The 23,658-nt window shown below is 43.6% G+C and overlaps 1 protein-coding gene across 1 annotated transcript; it reads left to right on the plus strand.

Moving 5' to 3' along the window:
• The first annotated feature begins 486 nt into the window (after positions 1-486).
• abcc6a (ATP-binding cassette, sub-family C (CFTR/MRP), member 6a) lies at positions 487-23,469 on the plus strand. The gene is made up of 31 exons (XM_084003853.1): positions 487-932; positions 3,651-3,827; positions 4,000-4,125; positions 8,230-8,367; positions 10,839-10,961; positions 12,097-12,158; positions 12,296-12,427; positions 13,019-13,225; positions 14,424-14,601; positions 14,748-14,909; positions 15,010-15,102; positions 15,669-15,872; positions 16,029-16,175; positions 16,280-16,367; positions 16,918-16,987; positions 17,078-17,204; positions 17,302-17,478; positions 17,573-17,740; positions 17,903-18,086; positions 18,266-18,350; positions 18,437-18,554; positions 18,721-18,928; positions 19,045-19,355; positions 19,622-19,821; positions 20,003-20,129; positions 20,366-20,467; positions 20,585-20,731; positions 20,849-21,007; positions 21,147-21,313; positions 21,468-21,662; positions 22,095-23,469. Exons 1-31 carry the CDS (start codon positions 891-893, stop codon positions 22,201-22,203), a joined length of 4,533 nt encoding a protein of 1,510 aa, XP_083859979.1. The 5' UTR covers positions 487-890; the 3' UTR covers positions 22,204-23,469.
• The last annotated feature ends 189 nt before the right edge of the window (positions 23,470-23,658 follow it).

The following is a 23,658-nucleotide window of genomic DNA, read 5'->3' on the forward strand; positions in this document are numbered from 1 at the left end:
GAATTATCCATGGCTGGAATCCTTTTGGAGGACTGCAGGCATGGGCAGGATCCTGGGGAGCTTCTCTTCTCAGAGGATTGGCATAGATCATAGGTAGATTGATTTTGGTTATGATTGTAATCATCCTTATTTTAACTATTTTCAAGTTTTGTGTTAAAAAGATTATTAAAACGTTGGTATCTGAGATTCATTGGACACTCTCTGCTAGGATTCTGTTTATTTGGACTCTGTTTGCAGTCACTCTATTAGCTGTATGATTATTAGCCTGTTTAATCCTTTTGGATTACTTCCATAATAAATTACTTTAAGTGTTATACTTTTATTTCTTGCTAGGAAATGATACACTAATTTCCACCACAAGGGGCAATGGGAGAAAGTAGGAGGAGTGTGCTTGGGTGTGGGACTGTCATCCCATTGAGGGGAGTAGCTGTGGTGTTTTGATCGAAATCCAGCACATGTGGGAGAGGGAGAGAGAGAGAGATTTCCACCCACCCAACAAGGAGACACATTCATAAACAGCGGACAGCCGGAGTGAGAGTCAGAAAGACACAGGATCTCAAGGCAGCAGCAGGTCAAACAGCGAGGCAGACAGAAACAGAGATTCATTGAGAGAAGATGTTTTATTAAAGGAGAAGACACACTCAAACACTCACACATAAACTCAGCACATGCCACCCAGACAGACAGGCAGGAACCAGCTAAACCCTACATTTACTACCATTAGCCAGAGAGGAAAAGTCTAATAAGGACGCACATACTAAACTCTTTCTCCCCACATCACACACACACACACACACACACTTGTGCTGAGTGTGTGCTGCCCAGCTTGAGGAGCAGGTCTGAACGACCCCAACAAGTGGAGCACCAGGGAGGAAGGAGCAAGCGAGTGGATGGATGCATTTTGCAGACTCAGCGGCCTGGACCCCCTGTGGGTGAGTTTATGATGCGTTCACCGACCCGACAACCGTTTTTTGTATGTAAAGTGTATAATGATTAACCGCTTCCAGTACTTTTATACAAAGTTGGACATTTTGGGTGCATCAGGAAAGTTTCCAGTGTTACGAAATCCACAACAAAGTCAATATGGATGGTTGAAGTCAATAGGCTAGTCTTTCTCAGTTTTTCTGAGCATGCTCTATGAGAACCCATTGTTTATGTGAAAGTGCATAACAAAACATAACACCGTTAACTTGCTTAATCCTCTGCATTGATGTGATTTAATAGGAATTAGCATTAGCCACATTAGCATGCTGTTCTTTGGCCAGCTATCAACTATGCTACTCATTGGCCTTCAACAGGCTTATACTGTCCATAACCAAACAATTTAGTGAAAAAGTAATAAGCTTGTGTTTCGAAGAGGAAGGTGAGGGGTAATCTAAAATGTTAGCTTGGCAGCAGTACAGGAGGAGAACCACCAAACGCTGACCTTCTCAGTTTGCAGCCTGAACGGAGCTATGCCAATGCATTAGAAATCTATTCTAAAGCAAGTCTGAATGGAAGCATTTACCTTTGATGTGTGTCAGAGTTGCATTTACCGTCACTCTGCTCTGTGACTCAGCACAATGCAATGCTGAGAGGCAGAGAGATGTGTCACACTGAATGAGCTGCTGTTGTTGGGGAAAGCGTTTTAGTCTTGTACATTAGAAAACCTCCGCATTCGGAATCCCAGCTTGAAAATATTAAGGTCGCCATCCAGCTGAAATGCCAAAATTATTGAATGAGCTCGCTCCCAACTTCCCTCTCTCCCCCCTCTTCCTCTCTCCCCTTCTGTATTGCTGTTTCTCATTACGACCCTTTTTCTCTGGTTTTGCTCTTGCAAAAACCTCAAAACAATTGCCAATGGCAGAGAAAACGAAAGTAAACTGTGTTACCTCGCGTGGCTCTCGCTGCCAAATGTCAAAGTAAAGTCGCAGTGTTCTCAGCCACATTACATCCATCACAAAGCAGTGTTTTAACAGATGTTTTTGTCTCATGTTGGCTGCAATGTACTTTCAGTTATTAACTTTATTAATCCTTTCACATACTTTCAGAAAATCGTCACTGCTTATTTATTGGTCACAGCCTCGGGGTAGTGATGGGGATTTATGTGCCTTTAACACTGAACAGTTCATGCACAATCCAGCACAGCAGAGGTGGTTTGGTCCAGAAACACCTAGCATGAAAGCTTTTAGGATGGACACATTTGTAATGGGCATTTTTTTTTTTTTTAATCAAGCTGTCCGGTAATTTAAAAAGTTGAGGTGAAACTTTCAGGAAAGTCTTCTCAAATTCCAGTGTCCTCAGTTCGGATTTTGCTTATTTATAGCTGGTGCAAAATTTAATTTATTGGACCTCCTTAAGCAGTGAATTTCTGAGGATGTAAAAAGGGACACTAAGCAGATTTGCTGCACAGTAAAAGTCTATACTTTCACATCCCTGTGCTTGTCAGGTAAAAATAGACACCTTGCGGTACCCAGGCTATTGGCATCTACTAGTTTACTGCAACCACTTCAGCTATGGGTGAGAAACAGGATAAGTCCTGAGCAAAATGCACAAGAAAGTGCTTGGAGAGAGTTGGATTTCTTACATAAAAGTGTTCCGTTCATCTGCCTGCCACTGACCGCAGGAGTAGGAAGGGTCTGTGAAAGTAGCTGCCCACACACTGCCTCTCGAGAGATTTATCGGGAACAGATTTTGGTACATCGGTGTTCACAGAGGCCACTAATATACAAAATGCTGTGTTCGTTACATAACCTAAACCACCTATCTCATAAAGATCCAGCTGTGTGGGAATGTTAGCGAGCCTGTGGTGATGCAGGCAAAGATGTGTGCCACCCCTGATTTGAGACCCTTGTGGTTGGAAACAGTAGCAAGTGATGGTAAACTTGTATTAATCACGATCCCCCCCTCACCCCACCGTTCCCAGTCTAAAGTCTACGCGGTTGCGTACCATCATGACCCCGCAGCTGCCACCAATTGTGACCTCTCTCCTTTATCCCAGATAGGACTCTCCCAGCGGGTCCAGACTACTCCGCCATGCAAGGAGCCTTAAACCACTTCCTGTGGTGACTCCACAGGGCAGCCTCGTTAGCTCAGCCAGACACCCTGCCCCTCATTAGGGCTGTATGGTGATAAACAAGGGAAGCAGGACAACAACAGGCCACTTAGCCCCTGGTGTTTTTATTTAAAGACAACCTATCCTGCTTCTCTTGCATAATCGTAAACTTTGGCAGCATTTGCCCAACACACCTCGACTGCCTGGACTTTTATTGTTTATAGGTTTCATTATTAGTATAATCCTTGACCTCACATTTTAATGTGTTGACAGCTTACATTGTCCTACTCAAATTAGGAAACAAACCAGAGACATGGTCAGAAAAAAAAAATCCCCAAATGACCCTTCCCTTTTAGGAAGAGAAGGCCCTTCCAACTCGCACACTGTCAGGATTGGGCACAGACAACATTTTGTGTTGACTTGCTGTGGTTTCACTCTGCACTGCCCTGATGGATGAAATGTGGGACCCGCACCACGTCTGAGTTCTCTGGACTTCGCTCTCACATGCTCTGTCTGTCAGAAGATGGATGCAATCTCACAGTGGCTCGTATAATGTTATTAGATATATTCGCTTGATCAAAAACATCTGGCTTTGTCCACTTCCTCTCTGTTGTAGGACTGGAACCGTACGTGGTACACAGCCAACCCAGACCTGACCCAATGTTTCCAGAACACAGTGTTGGTGTGGGTCCCCTGCATCTATCTGTGGTTGCTGGCGCCTTTCTACTGCCTTTACTTCTACTGCCATGATTCCGGACGCATTCGAATGTCCTGCCTCTGCACCGCCAAAATGGTGAGTCTTCACGATGACTTTAGCCAGTTTATTGTCAAATAAAACAAATAAATTCAAGCAACATTTCTATTTATTTGCCTCAACATGAAATCCAACACAGAGGAATTATACTGACAAATGTGACTGTAAATATTCTCCATTCAGTCTTCCATTATTGTCCTGTCCTGCTCAGGTGTTGGGTTTCCTGCTGGCCTCCTTTGGCTTTGTGGAGTTCTTCTACATCCTTCTGGAGAGGAGTCAGGAGATTCATGAGCACATGGTCTTCCTACTCAGCCCCATCATACGCAGCATGACTGTGGTAAATAATGTGATTTCTTTCTGATTTTTCTCTAGTGTTCACCTTCACGTTCACATCTTTCCAAATAGGGAGTTGTCAGACTGAAGTTATTTAAATTTTAGTTGATGAGCTGTAAAAGCTGAGGGCCTAGTTTCAACCCTGCATGACGTGCATCAGTACATCAAGGGTGGATGAGCAGCATCCTGCTATGTGATGAATCCATAACTCAAGGTCCATCTCCAACATGGATTTTGGTTTAAAAGACTGTGAGAGTGTGTAGGATTAAAATGAACAACCCTGCACTCAGCTAGTTTCAGACTTGAACAATTGAGGCCATAAACTTATGTTTACAATGTTTCCTGAGATAATAAACCAAGTGAAAAGTAGGGTAATTTTCTAATAAACGTCTATACAATCTGACTTATTTTTGCAACCGGAGGAGTCACCCCCTGATGGCTATCAGAAAGAATGCACTTTTAAGTGCACATAGTGTGTGTGGGGTATAAAAGAAAAAAGACCATTTAAACATACCTCTGACATCTAATAGTTATACGCAGCATGAAACTGTGGACGGGTCCTTAAATGACTGACGTGGCTTGCTACTTTAAAAAAAATGTCTCTAGTGATATTAAAATGTAATGCCATCTAATTTATCCCTGCTCAAGTTTTAAGAGGTAATGCAATTAGATGTTGCAAGCACAACACGCAGTGAATGCCAAATAATCATGTAATTGTGCCTCAGTTTTACAGAGCCCCAGTGCATCCATGGTGTATAAAACACTTTAACTGTTGAGCTATGCAACTGATTTGTAGCTCAAATCGCACGTCTGACATCCCTCATGCGTTGCTCCGGGTAACAGAGAGGTTTTGGGAAAATGGCAGCCTCTGTCCTGCTGGCTCTCATGTCAATGTGCAGGAGAATGAAAGGATATATAGCCTAGGTACAGTCAGTTGGCCAGACACTGAGGTGCAAAGATGCATAACCAGGGTTAGATTTATAGTGTTGCAGGCAGTGTAAATATTACAGCGCCCTGTAAACGCCGCCAGTATTTGAGCAGCACTCATCAGGTTGCAGAGTACATGTATAGTGACATCAGCTACTATTTGAAGTTGAATCCGCATGCGTACGTGCAAAGTTTCAATAGAATGAAAAATGTGATTGGGAGGTGCTGTGCAAGTGAGAGACCATATGTCATAAAGAAAACAACACATACAAACCAAAAATATTTCAGATGTTTTACAGGCTTATTATTTAACTATGCTGTGTTTTCCATAGTCAAAAACACATACTATCCAAACCTGTGCTGATTTATGCAGACTAGATGAAATCTTTAATCTTTACAAATGTTGTTTGTCTCTTCCCCCTCCAGACATCTTGAGTTAAACTATAACCTCCAGAACATTGTTTATAGAAGATCAGAGCTGGTGTACAATCAGAGAAATGTTTTCAGTGGCTTGTGTTGATGGAAACAGCCTTGAATCTTTCTCATGACATCGACCCCACTCATTTTCTGCAGATTTTAAATGACACTTAACTGATGAGTAGGGGCAAACCGACGAAGGGGAGCAGCTGACAACATGGGTGGCACGGCGAGTTTAAAATGTAAATTTGTCCTGAGCAGGAGTGATATAAGAATTACAATGAGGTAGAGAGAGGGTGAGGGAGGGGGGAGAAGTCCAGATAGGAAGGGTTACTGTAGACTAGTGAGCTGTATAGCTTTACTCACAAAGCCTCCTCTCTCTACAGCCTTATACAGGTCCTGCACAGTCTCCAAGTCAGACAGTCTTGCCCACCTGTGGTCTTTTCAGACTCCTGAGTAAATAGCAGCACGTGTTTAAAAAAAATTACACTGAGACATCTCTTGTATCAAGGGATATAGTTAAAAAAAAAGTTTATTTTGAGGATAATTTATCAGATCATGTGGACAGACAAAACAAAAAACATCTACTAAATATGATTAACAGCTTCTCACCGACGTTTAAATGTACTTGCCAGACCTATCTTTATTAAAGGATATAATTTTCTTGAAGCTGATTGTAGCCACCACCCGTTCCTTGGGTGCAGGCCTGGAACACTGTGCTCTCGTTGCTCCGAACAACTTGTTGCCCTTCAACTCAAGTTAATGTATGGGTAACAGTTTTCTGCCCACGAATGAATCGTGGCCACTATTGATGAAAAGCACACACACACACACACACGCGACACTGACTATAATCAGCAATACCATGACGTAAAATCTCCCGTTCCTTACCGAGCGCTGCACACTTCCCATGTAATTACAAGGTGGGTTTTGATTCGGGGCTCAGTGATGGACTTAGTTCCACCCACTGACTTCTACAAACAGATGGGCTGATGGTTTTCAGCAATATGGCAAGTCAGAGCGGAAGGCTAGGAATAGCAGGGTCCTTGCTCTCAGATGCTGACCCGAGGTCAGCTTTACGATCCCCTCACTTATGTTAAGGTTTGGATTTGAGGCTGATGCAGCCGAAACCTCATCAGTTTAGGACATAATGTTCTTACCGTGGGCTTGGTGCTGTTGACTGACATACTGAGGGACGTTGTAGATGTGCAGTGCCATACAAGACTTCAGGAGGTGACCAAAACTAGAAGGGAAGTAAAACAATGAGCCCTATAGGAACATATATTTAGCTAGTAAAAAGTATATTTTACTAGCTTTTATATTTTAGTCATCATCGTATTGGTGATTTATTTAAATACAACTTAAAGCTGCAATTATCAGTATTTTTAAATCAAGAATGGATGAAATGTTGATATATGCTATGTTTATCGCTTATACGGACTCTGTAGTTTCCCTCAGCTCTAAGGGACTTTTTTAGCATCTTTCAGCTCATCGTGTTGGTTTTATGGCCCCAACCTCGTTGACACAGTAACACAGTAAGCGACGAGCTGGTGAACATAGTGGAGCATTGGCCACATATTTCCTTCGGAGTTACTAGAGACTGAATGAGAGCTAAACGGAGAGTGATTATTGGACTCACATTCATCAGGTGGACACAAATATGACTCCAAGTGAATGCTGATGTTGCTTAATGTCAGCTGGATGTGTAAAGAAGCAACTGTATGCCAACATGTTCGCAATATAAACTTTATTAGGTGATTATAAGTCAATATTTAGTTTACAGCTTGTTGCGTTCCTCCCAAGTGGCCAAAAATCGACCGATGCAGTTTGTGTTGGAAACTATTCAAGCAAAAGTATGAAAGTAAAGGCTACTCATTTACTTGATTTGATGTGTACAATATCAAATTGCTGGACCTTCATCTGCTTAGAGTTGGTATGTTGTCTTTGTGTTCGCGTCTCCTCTATAGGTTTGCTATTGGCTCCAACATCCAGTCAGGTAACCTGGAGACTCTAAATTCCCCATAGGTATGATTGGAAGTGCCTGTCCGTCTGTAGTCATCCTTCAATAGGGAAAATGAATGAACAAAAGAATAGATAAAAGGTAACAGCAAATAAAGGAGAACCCCGTATGTTGTTTATGTCCACCAGAGCATATGAAGATGTTCACTGTCATGGCCTCCACACAGAAATTCATACATCGTCCCACAAAATGTATAAGGTTGTTGATTTAAACAAAAACAATATAATTACTGGGCCGTTATAGTTCATAACAGGACAGTACTGTGGCTCATCCCAAAGTAACCAATGTGGTCCTCAAACCTAAACCCACTTTCTTCCTACTTGGTGATGAGCTGGCACGACAAAGTGACGTCTCACTTGGCCAACCGCTCAGAGAGCGACCAATTGCAGTGGTTCAATGGCAAATGTGTGACTTGACGACAGACAGACAGACTATTTTTGAGACATCATGGTATAGAGTTTTGTCTGGAATGCAGCATTCCATACATTCATTTTATATTTAGAAGTCTGCCAGATTCCATCCGTGCCTGAGGCCAAGGAAATCCCAGAATCCCAAGTTTCTTTGTCCAAAAACCCTCCATTATATCATATTATGCGATTATACCCCCACTGCCGAAAACGTTGACACTAAGATTTGAGTGCTTTCTGAGCTCAGTGATAAAGTTGTTTCCTCTGCTGTCCTCTAATAACTCCACATGTGGAATTCTTAAATTAAGTCTCTCTGTCTCTCTTTGTCCCTCTCTAGATCTTGGCCTTGTGCATCATCCAGTTGGAAAGAATAAAAGGCTGTCGTTCCTCTGTATTTCTCTTCCTGTTCTGGGTCTTGGCTGTGGTCTGTTCCCTGGTGCCTCTCAGAGCAAAGATCCAGCTGGCCCTGGATGAGGTATGTCTTTGACTATTGATTAAAATGCTAGACCATACCACTTATTAGATACATCATCACAGTGTCCAAATATATATACAAACTCACAATGCTGTATATTCCAAGCATCCTAAACCTCTGTATTGGAAAAAAAAAAGGTATTCACAGCCAAAAATGAATGTGTTTGAACTCAGTGAACTTGCAGTGTCAAAACACCATAAAGGGATATCTAATCCGGTCCACCCCTACCCATGGTCTAGACATTAGATTCCAGCGGCACAACTTGAGATATAGGCTCTACCCTATGTCAGCAAAGAGTTTCTGTTTCATCCCCCAAGGTAACCCGAAAGTTAACCAAGTGTTGGAGGATGACACTGCCAATTCTGGTCTAGCCTATGTATGTTTAAGTTTTAGTTTTTCTTCCTGTGCCCCGTGTCAGACACTGCAATCATTGTTGTATTGGGTGCATTTCTATTTAAGCGTGCGCTGCCGTGGGGCAGTCAAATTTGCATTTCTATAAAAAAACACACAAACACACACATCCATATTTCTGTTTTATCGTCCTCAGTGTGACATTCCCACACTGCTTGGGGGAGAGTAATGATGGCCCTGGGATAAATGCTGGTGAGACATTGGCAGCCCAGGGTCAGACCAGAGGAACGTCAGCGCTGTGTTTATGGGCCTACACTGCTGTAAACAAAGCCAGATGGAAATCCATGCATCCGCACATAATGCGATGCCATTTAGAATTCAGACACAGATGTTTTCATTTAATACAACCACACGCGTGCACATAAACCCGTGACCACCTTGATATTTCTCTACCATATTGTGTATAGCTATCTACTTCCTGATAAATCAAATTCATATGGGAGCTGTCCATCGGTTTCTTTGTCTTTTTCTTGGTTATGGGAGTGAACAGTAGCGTATCATAAACATTCGGTGTAGAGAAGTTAAATGATATGCCGCATTGTTAGATTTGCAGAAAATACTGTCCAAGTTGGCCTGAATAATTAACTAAAACGAACACTATATCATTATACACATTATAATAAGATGGCGCAAGGGCTGTTCACTACACCCTAAAACCAATAAAAGAAAGGACTGTAAAGCTAATAACCCCTGTAACACTAAAATAGTTTGATAATTGGGAGAAATACTCATTTTCACTTTCTTTCCAGGAGTTAGCTTAAATATGAAGCTAAGCTACAACTTGAAACAGGGGGGAACAGCTAACGTGATTCTCTCCAAACTCGTATCCGTTTGTTTAATCCATACAAAAATATGCAGGAGGATTTTGTTACCTTTGGACAAAGCCCAGTTAACATTTTCCTGTGTTTGTGCTAAGCTAAGCTAGCTGGCTGCTGGCTTGAGCATTAAATTAGACAGCTTTTTGTAGTCTATGGTTGTTAGTTATACAGTATGTCTTGTAGAATGTTGTATTATAGATATTGATACCTGTACAATTGTATCTGAGACAGCAAAAAAGGCATCTTTTACCTCGTAAATGGTTATTATAGACTAATAAAAACAAAAGTTTAGCTAGCAGCATATCTCCGTTTTCCCCTGTCTAACTGTGTGCGCTCACATTTACATTTTGCATTGAGACATTTTTAAATATTTCGAAAGAAAGTGTCTAATTCACATTGCAGTGTTGATGGCTCTGGTTGACTGAGTTCATATTTGTCAACCCTTAGCCATTTTTAGTCGCTTGACCTACATTTTCCTGACCCTGTTTTTCACTGTGTGGTCGATCCATTTGGCCCCTTCATATCTCCTTTCTGGGCACCGTGGGTCACCACAATTCCAATGTCGTTTATGTTTACCTTGGCTCTGATTTCCTTGCAGAACCACTGCATGCATATTGCGCAGCCTGGCTATAATGGCAGTGGCCTTGACCCAGTGGTAAACAATGTGTCTGCCAAACCCCACAGTTTCTGTAGATCAAGAATAACATGCAAGTCCTACATTTCACAAAAGCCTCTGAGTGGTTAATATCGCAGCTGCAGCCCTTGATTGACTGAAACCACAATCTCCCTATTTACAGATACAGCTCTTAGCGTGACTGAGAGGCCGCTTTAACGGTCCCTTCATTTATATAAAGTACACCATTTAAACACTAATTTAGCTTAAAGGTCCAAAATACTCTTTATTGTGTCTGTGAGCTTGATGTATGAACTATATCCTCTGCTATACAATGTGGAAGCATGTAGAAGCCATGTAATGAATCTCTGTGTTGTTGTGAAACTGCACACGAAGCCACAGTGGAGATAAATGACAGCTTATACCACAGGATGGTGATTTGTTAAGCGATGTTGAAAGACTTGAAACAACCAAAACATTCGGATCCTGTTGAAAACCTTTAAAAACATTGTGTTTCTGCGGCGTGTGCATGGCCACAAAGTCAATTCATTGTGTCCTTAGGTTAAAATACAAGCCTAAGTTTTGAAATAGCTTAACATAAATCAACTCTGTGATTCCTTATTCCACAGGGTATTGCTTCCGACATCGTACGATACCTAGCCTTCTTCTCCTACTTCACAATCCAACTGGCCCAGCTTTTTCTGTGCTGTTTCGCTGATCAACCTCCCGAGGGAAAAACCGTCTTGGAAAAGGTAGGCAGAGGAGAATGTAACCCACTTCCGTCAAAAATATCCACTCTGATCCAAAAACCAGGAAAAATGCCTGAGCAGCAATCTTGTGGTTTTCAATTTTTGTTGTCGAGACATTTTTTTTTCCTGTTTGGAGGAAGTGATGTCATTCACACCCCTCCCTCCTTCCACTCTCACATCACCGCTTTGGCTTCCTATGTGAATGTGTGTGTGTGTGTGTGTGTGTGTGTGTGTGTGTGTGTGTGTGTGTGTGTGTGTGTGTGTGTGTGTGTGTGTGTGTGTGTTTGTCGTTCTCCCGCATACCATCAATGCGACTCATTCCCCTCAGTGTTGGATAACATCACGACCGCTGCTAAGAGTCTTTGACCACACAACAGCAGAGGCATTACTCAATACAGCTCTCACTATCCCATCAAACATGACACTGACGCCACTTTGTCACGCTGAAAATAGCATGTTGATCCAAGACGGCTGACAGGTTGCTGAAAATGAACTTGTAATCAATCAAACAGATGCGTGACGTAATATTTCCCCCTGATGATCGTCAAAATAGTTGGAAAAGTCCCGGAGAAACTCTTGGTCGGTGGTGAGGAGGCTGTGAGGGCGAAAGCCGCAGTTTGGCGGGGCGGACACACCCATTGGTTGATCCTTGGTGTGTCTTCCTCTACCCCTCCTCCTCTCCACCCCACGCTCTGGTTAGACTTACTCACAGGAAGAGAGGAAGTGAGGGGATGAAGAGCGAGAGCGCTTGTAATGAAGAGAGCAAACACCCCGGTGAGGGGGTGGCAGGGTGGAGTGATGTGTGTCTATGTGTGTGTGTGTGTGTGCGTGTGTGTGTGTGTGTGTGTTGTTGGACAGTTTGTGATGAGATATTTCCGCTCCGTCTGCGTTGGACTTCAAGACGTCATCTCCCTGCCATAACACTGAACTCTATTTATTCTGTCCTGTGGGAGTCCATCGCTTCTGCTCCCCACAATGGACCACCTTGACTGAACACACATTAGCATCTTCAAACACACTCCTCACAAGCGCATCCCTCAACCACCGACTGACGGCCTCTCGTAAAGTCGTGTACGTGTCGAAAGTCCTCAAATTTGGTGTGAGATTTACTGAGAGTCTGGTCTTTAATCTGTTGCAGAATCCCTGTCCCGTGAAAGATGCCTCTTTCCTGTCAAAGATTCTCTTCTGGTGGTTCACTGGGTAAGATGGTTCTTCAAAAAAAAAAAACCTCATCCTTTTTGGCTTCACCTGACTTCGCTACAATGACAGTTTGTACTTGTTTACAGTACTATGTGTGTTTTTAGTTGACGATTACGCGTGTGAATCATTCTCCTCAGGCTTGTTGTGAAAGGATACCGTAACCCGCTGGCAGCAGAGGACCTGTGGACCCTGAGGGAGGAAGACACGTCACGCAAGATCATCTCTGAGCTGGAGGAGGACTGGACAGATGAATGTGCCGAACTTCAAAAGTGAGAACGGCTCATAACTGATGATTTGTTACTGTGCTTTCATAAAGTCGGGATACGGAGTGAACAAGACTAAGAGTCGACTGCTATTCCAACTGTGCGGTGAGGCTGCAGATGGGCCTACTGAACACATATTGATTAAATGGACTTATGCATACATGCGCCTGAAATGAGCCCTGCGATTGGCTGTCTATTCCTCTATGTTTATTTTAGCATGAAGAAATGTTGAGCAGAAGACCGATCCTCACACAGAAAAGACTTGTGCGGGAAACAAATTCCATTTTATTGCGATGTGCCCAAACGTTGCGGGACGTCTCATCAACAGAGGCCTTTTTGGGCCAAATATAGGGCCCTTGAGGACAGTACCATAATGTGAAGACATGAGCCCTGTGTCAAAGCTTGTTAATATGATGCAGCACTTTGAAGATTCCTCGTTAAGTCCAATAATTATGTCAGTGAATAATGGTTTTTACTGCTGGCGAATTCTCCGTTTTTGAACAGTCTGTTTTATATTAAAGGCTTGAAAGGCGCCAGCATCATCCATCTGACACAGATGTCTTGTCTGTAACTGCGTGTGTTCTCTCCCTCTGACAGGCAGGAGAAGGCCTTAGCGTCGGGTGTGGCGCTGGGGAGCAGACTGCAGGACCAGGCTCAGCTCCTCAGGAAGCTGCAAAAGGAGCAGAGCTCCGGCTTCTTCCTGCTCAGGACTCTGGCACGCAAGTTCGGCCCATACTTTCTGACCGGTACGCTGTGTATCATATTCCACGATGCCTTCATGTTCGCCATCCCCCAGGTGCTCAGGTAAGACTTCACCAACACTTAAATCTGGCGACAAAAAAAAAAGTTGTTCTGTGATCTGCTTGGAGATTATTAGCTGTATCTCAACCCAGTAAGGTGAAGCTTTGGTGCATTGGTTATTGATGCAGACAGCACTCAAAATAAGAAAATCCACAAATGTTTTTGTGTGCTGCTCATTCTGCGGGAAGATTGAAATCAGGCAGTTGGGCTTTGAAGAACAAGACGTTCTCAATAAAACTGCTCATAAGAAGGTTGCTATCACAAGTAACCATGTCATTATATTTGGAAATAGATCTGTTGTTGTTGTTGAGTTTTTCAAATATAGCTTTTTCAGTGCTCCGATTCCCACAAACCAAATGCCATTGCGTGCACTGTATTAAGGAAAGCTGCAGCCAATATTTCCAAACCTCAGACTGAAATTACCTGGATGGACAGCAGTCCAGGCTAGAGTAAAAAAAAGGTTTTGATGGGTGAACCGTCCAATTTAGGTGAAAAGATTGTATTTTCCTGATACTGAAGAGATGTGGGTTTGGCAGATTGGGGGGAAATACCACAGTCTAGACAGATAGATAGGTATTTACTGTATAGACTTTCTAGTTGACACCTCAGTTATCACCTTCATTGTCCTATTTTCAATCATTTGCAAGAAGCTGGCAGCAATGAAAAACAGGTCATGGCTGACCCCGCCAGACAATCCCACCAGCCAGACTGGAATGTTGTTGTTGATGCACAGCACAGAATCAGTGGAAGTGTTAATTACGGTCCTGGAGCTGTGAGCAGGAAAAGTAGACGCAACCACAGCCCTCGGTGCTCCAGCAAGGAGGACAGGCGTAGAGAGAGGGAGAGGAGGCTCTAAATGGCAGAAATGCTATCGGACCACAATAAGGGAACCGCTGGCCAAGTGTGAGGGCAGCCCGGCCACAAGCTGAGCACTGTTGTGCAACCGGAGCTACTTGGTGCAGACCAGTCAGCCAGCAGCCACAGCAGCGCTCACGGCCATTGGTTTAAGACACACAATGAAAGTCACATAATCCCACATTGAATGAAAAAAAAAACAGTAACCTGTCTCTGCCTGCTTTGATTGGTTTCATTCACTACTTTCCAGTGGAAATCATACAAAGATATAGGGTTTTGATACAGTGTAGTCATGACCCCTAAAAATAACCGAACATCCAGATTAAGTGTTGATCTCTTCCTCTAGCCTTCTTCTGGATTTCATGAGAGACGAAGATGCTCCACTGTGGAAAGGCTACTTCTACGCCACTCTAATGTTCCTGCTGTCCTGCCTCCAGTCCCTCTTCAACCATCAGTACATGTACACTTGCTTCACAGTGGGAATGAGGGTGAAGACAGCTGTTATGGGCTTGGTTTACAGGAAGGTGGGTAAATCTCTATCCACTATCAACACATCAATTATGTTTTAAATGCAGCATATGATTATTAACCTAAGATGAATGATTGTCCCAAAACTTGAAGGGGAATGTATATTGGAGAACTAAAGTGTCTTCTTTTGTTGTCAATCCAGTCTTTGGTGATAAACAGCTCTGCGAGGAGGACCTGCACTGTTGGCGAGATTGTGAATCTGGTCTCGGCAGACACTCAGAAGCTCATGGACTTTGTGGTGTACTTCAACGCTGTCTGGCTGGCTCCGATTGAAATTGCTCTTTGTCTCTTCTTCCTCTGGCAGGTATGTCCAAATGTTTTCACAATGCTGCTCATGTGTGCAGAACTGCATTATAACTAAAAGGCCCTTGACAGCAATTCATTCCTTTTTTTGTTTTATTTAGCATCTCGGCCCATCGGCTTTGGCAGGAATCGCTACTGTCATTCTCATTTTCCCCCTCAACGGATTCATTGCAAAGAAAAGAAGCAAGCTACAGGTAAGAGCAGTTTCAGGAATCCTGCACACGTTTCGCTCCAGTAGCCCTGACGTCTGTCTGGCATGTTAGGTCAGGGATGCCACAGCTGGTTTAGATAGTGGCTGAAGAGCTGTGTGGGTGTTTGGCCTGCATGGTACATTCTCTCTTGTCCTTTTGATGTCTGCCCCATATAACATGCTTGAAAAACAATGAAAGGAAAGGGTGGGCAGTAGGAAGACATCATTTTTCATTTCTTTGGAAAAACAACAGACAACTCTGTAAATTTGAATGCCAATTTAAATCGAACTTAGCGTCGAATGCAGTGACCGCATTCCTGGCCCTTTGTTGTTTCCTTGTCGTAAAAATCACTGAAAATGTAACAAGCAATAAATTCTTGCTTGCAAGTATTATGTTGTTCAGGAAAAACTACTACAGCTCTAACGAGCACAGACAAACACATGTTCACAAATGCATGTATTTGCTTGGGTCTGGTAATTGTCTTTCCATTGTGTCACAGTTTCAGCTTTGGATAGTTCATTTTTGTTGGATAATAAAAAAACGTAAAATCCTCTTTGGCTGGTCAACAGGAGATCCAAATGAAGTTCATGGACGGCCGCATCAGACTGATGAATGAGATCCTGAATGGAATAAAGATCTTGAAGTTCTATGCCTGGGAGAAGGCCTTTCTGGAGAAGGTTTTGGGCCACAGAGAAAAGGAACTCAAAGCTCTGAAGAAGTCTCAGATCCTTTATTCCATCTCCATCGCTTCCTTCAACTCCTCTTCTTTCCTGGTAAGGACTAATGTATAGTCTTTGGTTTCGGTCTTTTCATGGGATGTATGCATTTAGAATAACACCAGCCTTATACTTTAAATGATGTCTCTATCATCCATCACACAAGTCTTTGCCTGCATATATTATATTTCATTTCTGCATCTTTTCCCTAAGATTGCCTTCTCCATGTTTGGAGTCTACGTGACCCTCGATGACAGGAATGTCCTGGATGCACAGAAAGTGTTTGTCTCAATGGCACTGATCAACATCCTGAAGACCCCACTCAGCCAGCTTCCGTTCGCTATTAGCACAACGATGCAGGTAGGTGACAGTTTAATAATTGTGATACTCTGAGATGCTTTTTTTCCTCCCATTTGTGGTGCCTGATAAGGTATAACTTTAGCTAACAACTGTCTCTGATTCAGGCTATGGTTTCACTGCGGCGTCTGGGAAAGTACCTGTGCTCAGAGGAACTGAAAGTGGACAATGTCTCAAAGGCTCCATTGAGTTCTGGTAGGAACCCCACCCATGTATACACTTTAACATTAAACTACTAATCTGCACTGTTACGTTTCACCCATTTCCACAATTTGATCCCCCCCAAAAAAATCCCCCGAAAATCATAGCCTGTCATAATCAATATGTAGCCCACATGCTTTTGTTGTTTACATCTGTGGAGTACCACAACCTTGTAGGGATCATGTGCACTGTCACTTCCTGGGTCCCTGGCTGACTGGTAGACAGGGTAATTATAGGATGTTCCCATTTAGCGGTTGAATGTAAATCACAGCATGAATTCAAACATATGATTCATAGAGAAAGAAAAGGAAAAAAAAGAAAAACACTGGAGTCCTCTGTCTGTAATCTGTCAACACTTCCTAACACAGCTTGTGAAAAAGCAAGCTCTGTAATTTGTATGATTAAGCTAATTCACTTGTAATTACGCCCAGGCTGCAGTGACGTGAAACTAAAAGGGGGATTTTGTTTTGAACGTTTGCTCGTGGCTCAGGTTGAACGAACGTGCCCCCGTCTTCACTTTACTCAGCCTTTCGTTCTTCTTTAGATGGGGAGGTCGTGGCGATAGAAAACGGCACTTTCAGCTGGTCTGCAGAGGGCCCTCCATGTCTTAAAAGGTATGAGTTATACAATTTTTAAAAAAAATACTAAATCTACACTAAAAAACAATGAGCGACTTCAAGGACAATTCCATTCTTTGTTGACAGAATCAGTATCCATGTGCCACGAGGCTCCCTTGTCGCTGTGGTCGGACATGTGGGCAGTGGAAAGTCCTCTCTGTTGTCCGCCATGCTCGGTGAAACGGAAAAAAGAAGTGGTTGTGTCACTGTTAAGGTACGGATGCTTATGTTCCATGTGCAAGTTCTATTCTCAGCTGTGGGATTTATTTAATAAATACTGACGCTCTCTCTTTCGACATCTGTCTACACAGGGCTCTGTGGCATATGTACCCCAGCAGGCCTGGATCCAGAACGCCACAGTCCAAGACAATATCTTATTTGGCCACGAGAAACTGAAGACATGGTACCACCGAGTGCTGGAGGCTTGTGCACTGCTCCCCGACCTGGACATCCTACCAGCTGGAGATGCTACAGAAATTGGAGAGAAGGTATGGAAATGGAAATTAAATTTTTTTAAAACGTGTGTATTGTCTCCAAATCCTCTGGGCATATCTAAACTATCAAATAATTGTGTCCATGCAGGGTTTGAACCTCTCAGGTGGGCAGAAGCAGAGAGTGAGTCTGGCCAGGGCTGTCTACAGAAAGGCCGATGTATATCTCATGGATGATCCGCTGTCTGCTGTTGACGCACACGTGGGTCAACACATCTTTGAAAAAGTCATCGGACCAAAGGGAGTCCTTAGAGACAAGGTAATGCATGTAACAAAACTGTGTGTAATTCAGCCGCAAAGAGCCAGAATATGGGTTTTAACCTAAACCCTTTAAAGACGTGCAGAATGTGCTATTGTTATCATAATATGGAAACCACCCCTTTGCTGACACTTTTGTTTTGTTGTGTGGCTTGGTATACAGACCCGCATCCTAGTGACCCATGGGATGAGCTTCCTGCCGCAGGCTGACCTCATCCTTGTTCTGGGAGATGGAGAAATCACAGAGAGCGGCTCCTACCAGGAGCTCCTCAGCCGCCACGGCGCCTTTGCTGACTTTATTCACACCTTCGCTAGCACAGAGCGAAAAGAGAGCGCCATACAAAGAGGTGAGAAACCCTTGTGTTAGAAGATGGCCATGCATGATGATTTCAGTGTGTGCAGGAAGGAGGACGTCTATGTAATAAACATCAGTCTCAAGAGGGATAATCTTCTTAAAAAGATAAAAAAAAAAAAAAAGAGGGATAAAAGAGGGATACAAATTTAAAAATAAATATTTTTCGTGCAGCTGGTTCCAGGAGGTCCAATGCTCGTCTCAGCATGGTCGACTTCATGCCATTCTCCAGAGACCTGTCACAGGAGCAGCTCATTGGGTATGTAAACAAACATTTTAACAGCTAAACTGTCATGAATATGTTTGGCATCCCACCGTGACCTCTTGCTTCTCCTTATCCTCCAGGGGCGACACCACAAATACCAATCTGCAGAATATGGAGCCCGTGTCTGAAGCAGATGAGGAACAAGTGCCAGAGGACTTGGGCAAGCTCACTGAGGCCGACAAGGCCCGCACTGGGAAAGTAAGTCTGAAAAAATGGCTTTTGACTTCACCTCCAATGGTGTGAAATTGTGCATCAGTGACCCGAATGTCAGTTATTGCAGGTTTGATGAATATAAAACGTAAAATGATTGACACAATGATTATTAAATTCCTTGGGGTTGACATTTTGTGTTGTTGTACAACAGGTGAGGTTGGTGATGTACAAGAAATACTTCAAGACCATCGGCTTGGCCATCATCATTCCCATCGTCTTCCTGTACGCGTTCCAGCAGGGTGCCTCGTTGGCCTACAACTACTGGCTGAGCATGTGGGCTGACGACCCCGTTGTTAACGGCACCCAGATCGATACAGACCTGAAACTGACCGTGTTTGGCGCATTGGGCTTTGCACAAGGTCAGTGAGTTTGTCACGTGAACCCTTGTGGCTCAAACTCTACAGACTAACAGCTGATGTTGGTTTGTTAACGTTCGACTCTGATGCGATCCAACGTCTTTCCCCCCTCCTTTCAGGTGTCGCCATCTTCGGTACAACCGTTGCCATCTCCCTCTGCGGCATCATTGCCTCTCGCCACCTGCACATGGACCTGCTGATCAACGTGTTGCGTTCTCCCATGTCCTTCTTCGAGTGCACGCCCAGCGGCAACTTGCTCAACCGCTTCGCAAAGGAGATCGACGCCATCGACTGCATGGTCCCCGACGGCTTGAAGATGATGCTGAGCTACGTCTTTAAACTCCTGGAGGTCTGCATCATTGTGATGATGGCGACGCCCTTTGCAGCTGTGATCATCCTGCCCCTAGCTCTCCTTTATGCCTGCGTCCAGGTACATTTTCACCTAATCACAAATGACACTGCTTTCCCTATGAGAGTCATATTTTTCAAGGTTGACTCAGCCAGTGTATTATCGGAAAGCTCCGGGATCCAAAACCAACCCTGCTGATTTTGCCATTCACTCGTGTTTTGTTCCCCTTTGTGTGCTGACAACGATGTTACACACACTCACTATGTATTATGGGAAAAAGCCCTCGGCGCTCCCTCTTGGTTTCGCTCATTAAAGCTTGTGTTTTACTTTTCCACTGTGGGCTACAGGGATTCTACGTCGCCACATCCTGTCAGCTGCGGAGGCTGGAAGCCGTGAGCCGCTCGCCCATCTACACCCACTTCAACGAGACGGTGCAAGGCGCCAGCGTCATCCGGGCCTTTGGCGAGCAGTCCAGGTTCGTCCTGCAGGCTAATGAGAGAGTCGACTTCAACCAGACCTCCTACTTCCCCCGATTTGTGGCCACCCGGTGAGATGATATGTGATGTGCTTTCCTTTCATTTATACGTGCTACAGTTCATAGTGATGATTCACAGCAACAAGCGTTGCTGCTATTGCTTTATGTTACATGGTTACACAGATGGTCTTTAGTAATAAGGACAGATTCTGGTACTTGGCTGCCCACAGCTAAATCAATATCGCGTCCACAGGTGGCTGGCAGTCAATCTGGAGTTTGTTGGTAACGGTGTGGTCTTAGCTGCTGCCATTCTCTCTGTGATGGGAAAAGGCACCCTGAGCCCAGGCCTAGTTGGTTTGGCCGTGTCACACTCCCTCCAGGTAAGAGGCTCTGCCCACAGACACCCCCCCACACACATTCTCACACACAGTAGTTCTGGAGGTGCCCCAATTCACATTCTCATCAACATCAACAAGACCATTTCTTCACTCCGATTGCATGCTGCGTTTTGGAGGTTAAACTGGGTGGAATAGAAATGTTTTGCGTTGATCAGTTGTGGTTTTGTGTGGGATGAAAATGATTTAAAGTCAACTTCCTTGCGTTGGGAATTTTACAGGTGACTGGACTTCTGAGTTGGATTGTGAGAGCCTGGACCGATGTGGAAAACAACATCGTGTCAGTGGAGAGAGTCAATGAGTATGCTGAAACCGCTAAAGAGGTCAGCCTCCCCATCACAAAAACATAAATGAGTCACAGCTCGGAACACTGAATCCAACACTGTACAACTAGAAGGCTTTTCCCCCCTGTATTAACCCTTTGCTTACGGTCTTATCAGGCGAGTTGGAGTACCGAAGGCAGCTCCTTGCCCCTGGACTGGCCCCAGAATGGTACTCTTGAGTTCCAGGACTACGGGCTGCAGTACCGTAAAGGCCTTGAGTTGGCTCTGAAGGGAATTACTGTGCAAATTCATGAAAGAGAGAGGGTGAGTCGTCTTGTATCATAAAACCAGTTTGCAATCTTGACCATTCTTCATCCTAGATGATTTGAATTGCTTGAATTATGTCGGATATAGATTCTAACTTAAAACCTCTTTTTGCAGGTTGGAATCGTGGGTCGGACAGGAGCGGGGAAGTCCTCACTTGCCTTGGGAATCTTCAGGATCTTAGAGGCAGCAAAGGGAAAGATCTTTATAGATGGAATCAACATCGCCGACATCGGACTCCATGACCTCAGATCACGCATTACTATCATTCCTCAGGTGTGTGACAGTCGTTATAACAGAAACAGAGGCCTGGCTTTCATCACATAAACTGTTTGCAGTAGCTATTTCTATCCAATGCAGAATATTCTAAATTGTAATAAAGGTGATGAATAACATCCGCTGTCCTTTCTCCCAGGACCCCGTTCTGTTCTCAGGCTCCCTCCGGATGAACCTCGACCCCTTTGACACCTACACGGATGAGGAGGTGTGGAGGTCACTGGAGCTCGCTCACCTCAAAAACTTTATCTCCAATCTGCCCGACAAACTCAACCACGAATGCTCAGAGGGAGGAGAAAACCTCAGGTATACAGAGACGACTCATTGGAATGTAGATAAACTCCTACCCATTGTTTTGCCTCGTCAACAATACGTTATTATGGGACTATCGGCTCAGAGCTTCATGTTACATAGAGGATAGAATCTAATGGTATTCTATCCCTCTCCTTTGTCTGCGTAGTCTGGGTCAGCGCCAGCTGGTGTGTCTGGCCAGGGCCTTGCTGAGGAAAACCAAGATCCTGGTTTTGGACGAGGCGACGGCTGCTGTGGACCTGGAGACAGACACGCTCATCCAGTCCACAATCCGCACGCAGTTTGAAGACTGCACCGTCCTGACCGTCGCTCACCGCCTCAACACTATCATGGACTACACCAGGTACATCACAATGCAGGAATCGGTTGATATTTTGTGAACTGACAGAAAACCACTTCATGATAGTTTGGATTAATAATCAATCGGTCGTGTAGTTTATCAAGTAAAATACAAACTATTTGATGGTTACAGCTTCACAAATTGCATTCATTTTTTTTAAATCACATATCACACTAAATAAACATCTTATCATAAGACATGAAAAGGCACTACTTTGGATTTGTTTACAAACAAAACAATAAATGAAAATTACATTAAGAAGGTATTCTTAATGGCAGTCCTGCAACCCACTTTAACCAAAGCTAATCCCATGTCCAGTTATAGACCTGGACACCCGAAAACCTGCAGCTTTATTACACACATCCACGTTATAGCAGGTGTAATAAAAACACTGGTTTTAAAACCCCATCTTCCTTCCTTTTCGTGCCTTTGCAGAGTGATTGTCATGGACAGAGGCCACATCTCTGAGATGGACTCTCCAGCCAACCTCATCGCACAGCGGGGACAGTTCTACCGGATGTGCCGGGAAGCCGGGCTGATCTAAGTGTTCATCGGGGCTTTGTGCCGTGGAACTGGTGTCATCTTATTTGTGCGGCTCTCCAGCGCACGTTAAATCGGGCCATTCCAAGCTTTGTGGCAGCTCAAAGCTCCTCTCCACGAGGGCATTGTCAATGAAACTTCAGAGCAGCTGCTGACACAGCCCCTATTTGTTGGTTTTTAACACTCAGACATGCTGTCCTAAAGCCATTGTTAACCTCAGACGATGAAAAAACAGAAGAAAGCTACAGTGGATGGTTGAGAGTCCCCAAGCTATAAATATTGTATATAGAGTAGTGGTTTATTCCATGAAAGGATGAAACCCAGGGTTACACGCTAAGAGTACTACAAATCTTAAGGATTTTTCATTCTCTTTTTGAATGGGAACTATTATTTTTGTAGTTTTTGTAAGTGTTATAAAGCACATGACATATTTGTAATGTTGTCTCAGGCTGAAACATTGATGTTTACTCACTTTCTTTTAGCCTTGTATACCAAAAGAGAGGCAATATGATCTGTTTAATTGTAAACTGATAGATGTCTATTTTGTCTTCCTGTCCCAGAAACTGGGGCAGGAAATACTTTGACACACTAACCTTCAAAAGGTTCACCTTGGCAAACACAGGGGAAGTGAGGTTTTCACTGCCTTCAAAATCTGAGCTGGAAGCGGCCAATTCAGAGTTTTTATATGTCAGGGAAAAGGAGGAAAACATTGAAGTGAGCCAACACATTAGCCACGAACCAACTATGTCTTGGCCATTGTTTATTTCTGTCAAAGTAAACACATTAAAAAAAAGTCTATAGAGACCTTGCTGGTCAGATTTAACCTGACGCCGGTAGTGAAAACCACCGTGAATGAAGAGAATGCCTCTTCAAAACAATGGTGATAAACCTCTGTGTGCATCTCTCTGCCTCCACCACACAACTCAGGCCATATGCAGAGAGGAAAACAAATCTTATGGTGCTCACATGACAGACTGTATATAGTCCACGTTGACCTTTAGTCTCAATTCAAAGAAAGAACCCTATGAACTTTTCAAAGAGAAGAGGCATTTATTGTTTTTGTCTTACTGGTTTAGACAATATATTGTAAGAGAAACCCTATAGTTTATTTATGTCATATGACAAAATGTAATAAGTGTCCTTAAGATTATGAGGATTGTATTATATTTATACTTTTTTATAACAAGCTTGTTCAATTTTTTCACTTTTACTGTTAATGTACTGTCTTGTTCCATACATCATGCTGAATAATAAAATGTATTTGAGTCTACAGTATGGTTATTCTTGAACTCGTGTCTTTGCAAATGAGTGTGTGGGGAACATTTGGACATGTCGAAGTCAAATGTCAAGTCATTTACCAGTCCAAGTCAATACTTGAGTCTGCCAGAGCAAGTCTTGCGTCTAAAGTCAATTCCAAGTCAAGATACATCCCTTTCAATTATCTGAAAGCTGATTGATT

The sequence above is a fragment of the Eutrigla gurnardus genome, assembly GCF_963514095.1.
Source record: "Eutrigla gurnardus genome assembly, chromosome: 3".
Lineage (NCBI taxonomy): Eukaryota > Metazoa > Chordata > Actinopteri > Perciformes > Triglidae > Eutrigla > Eutrigla gurnardus.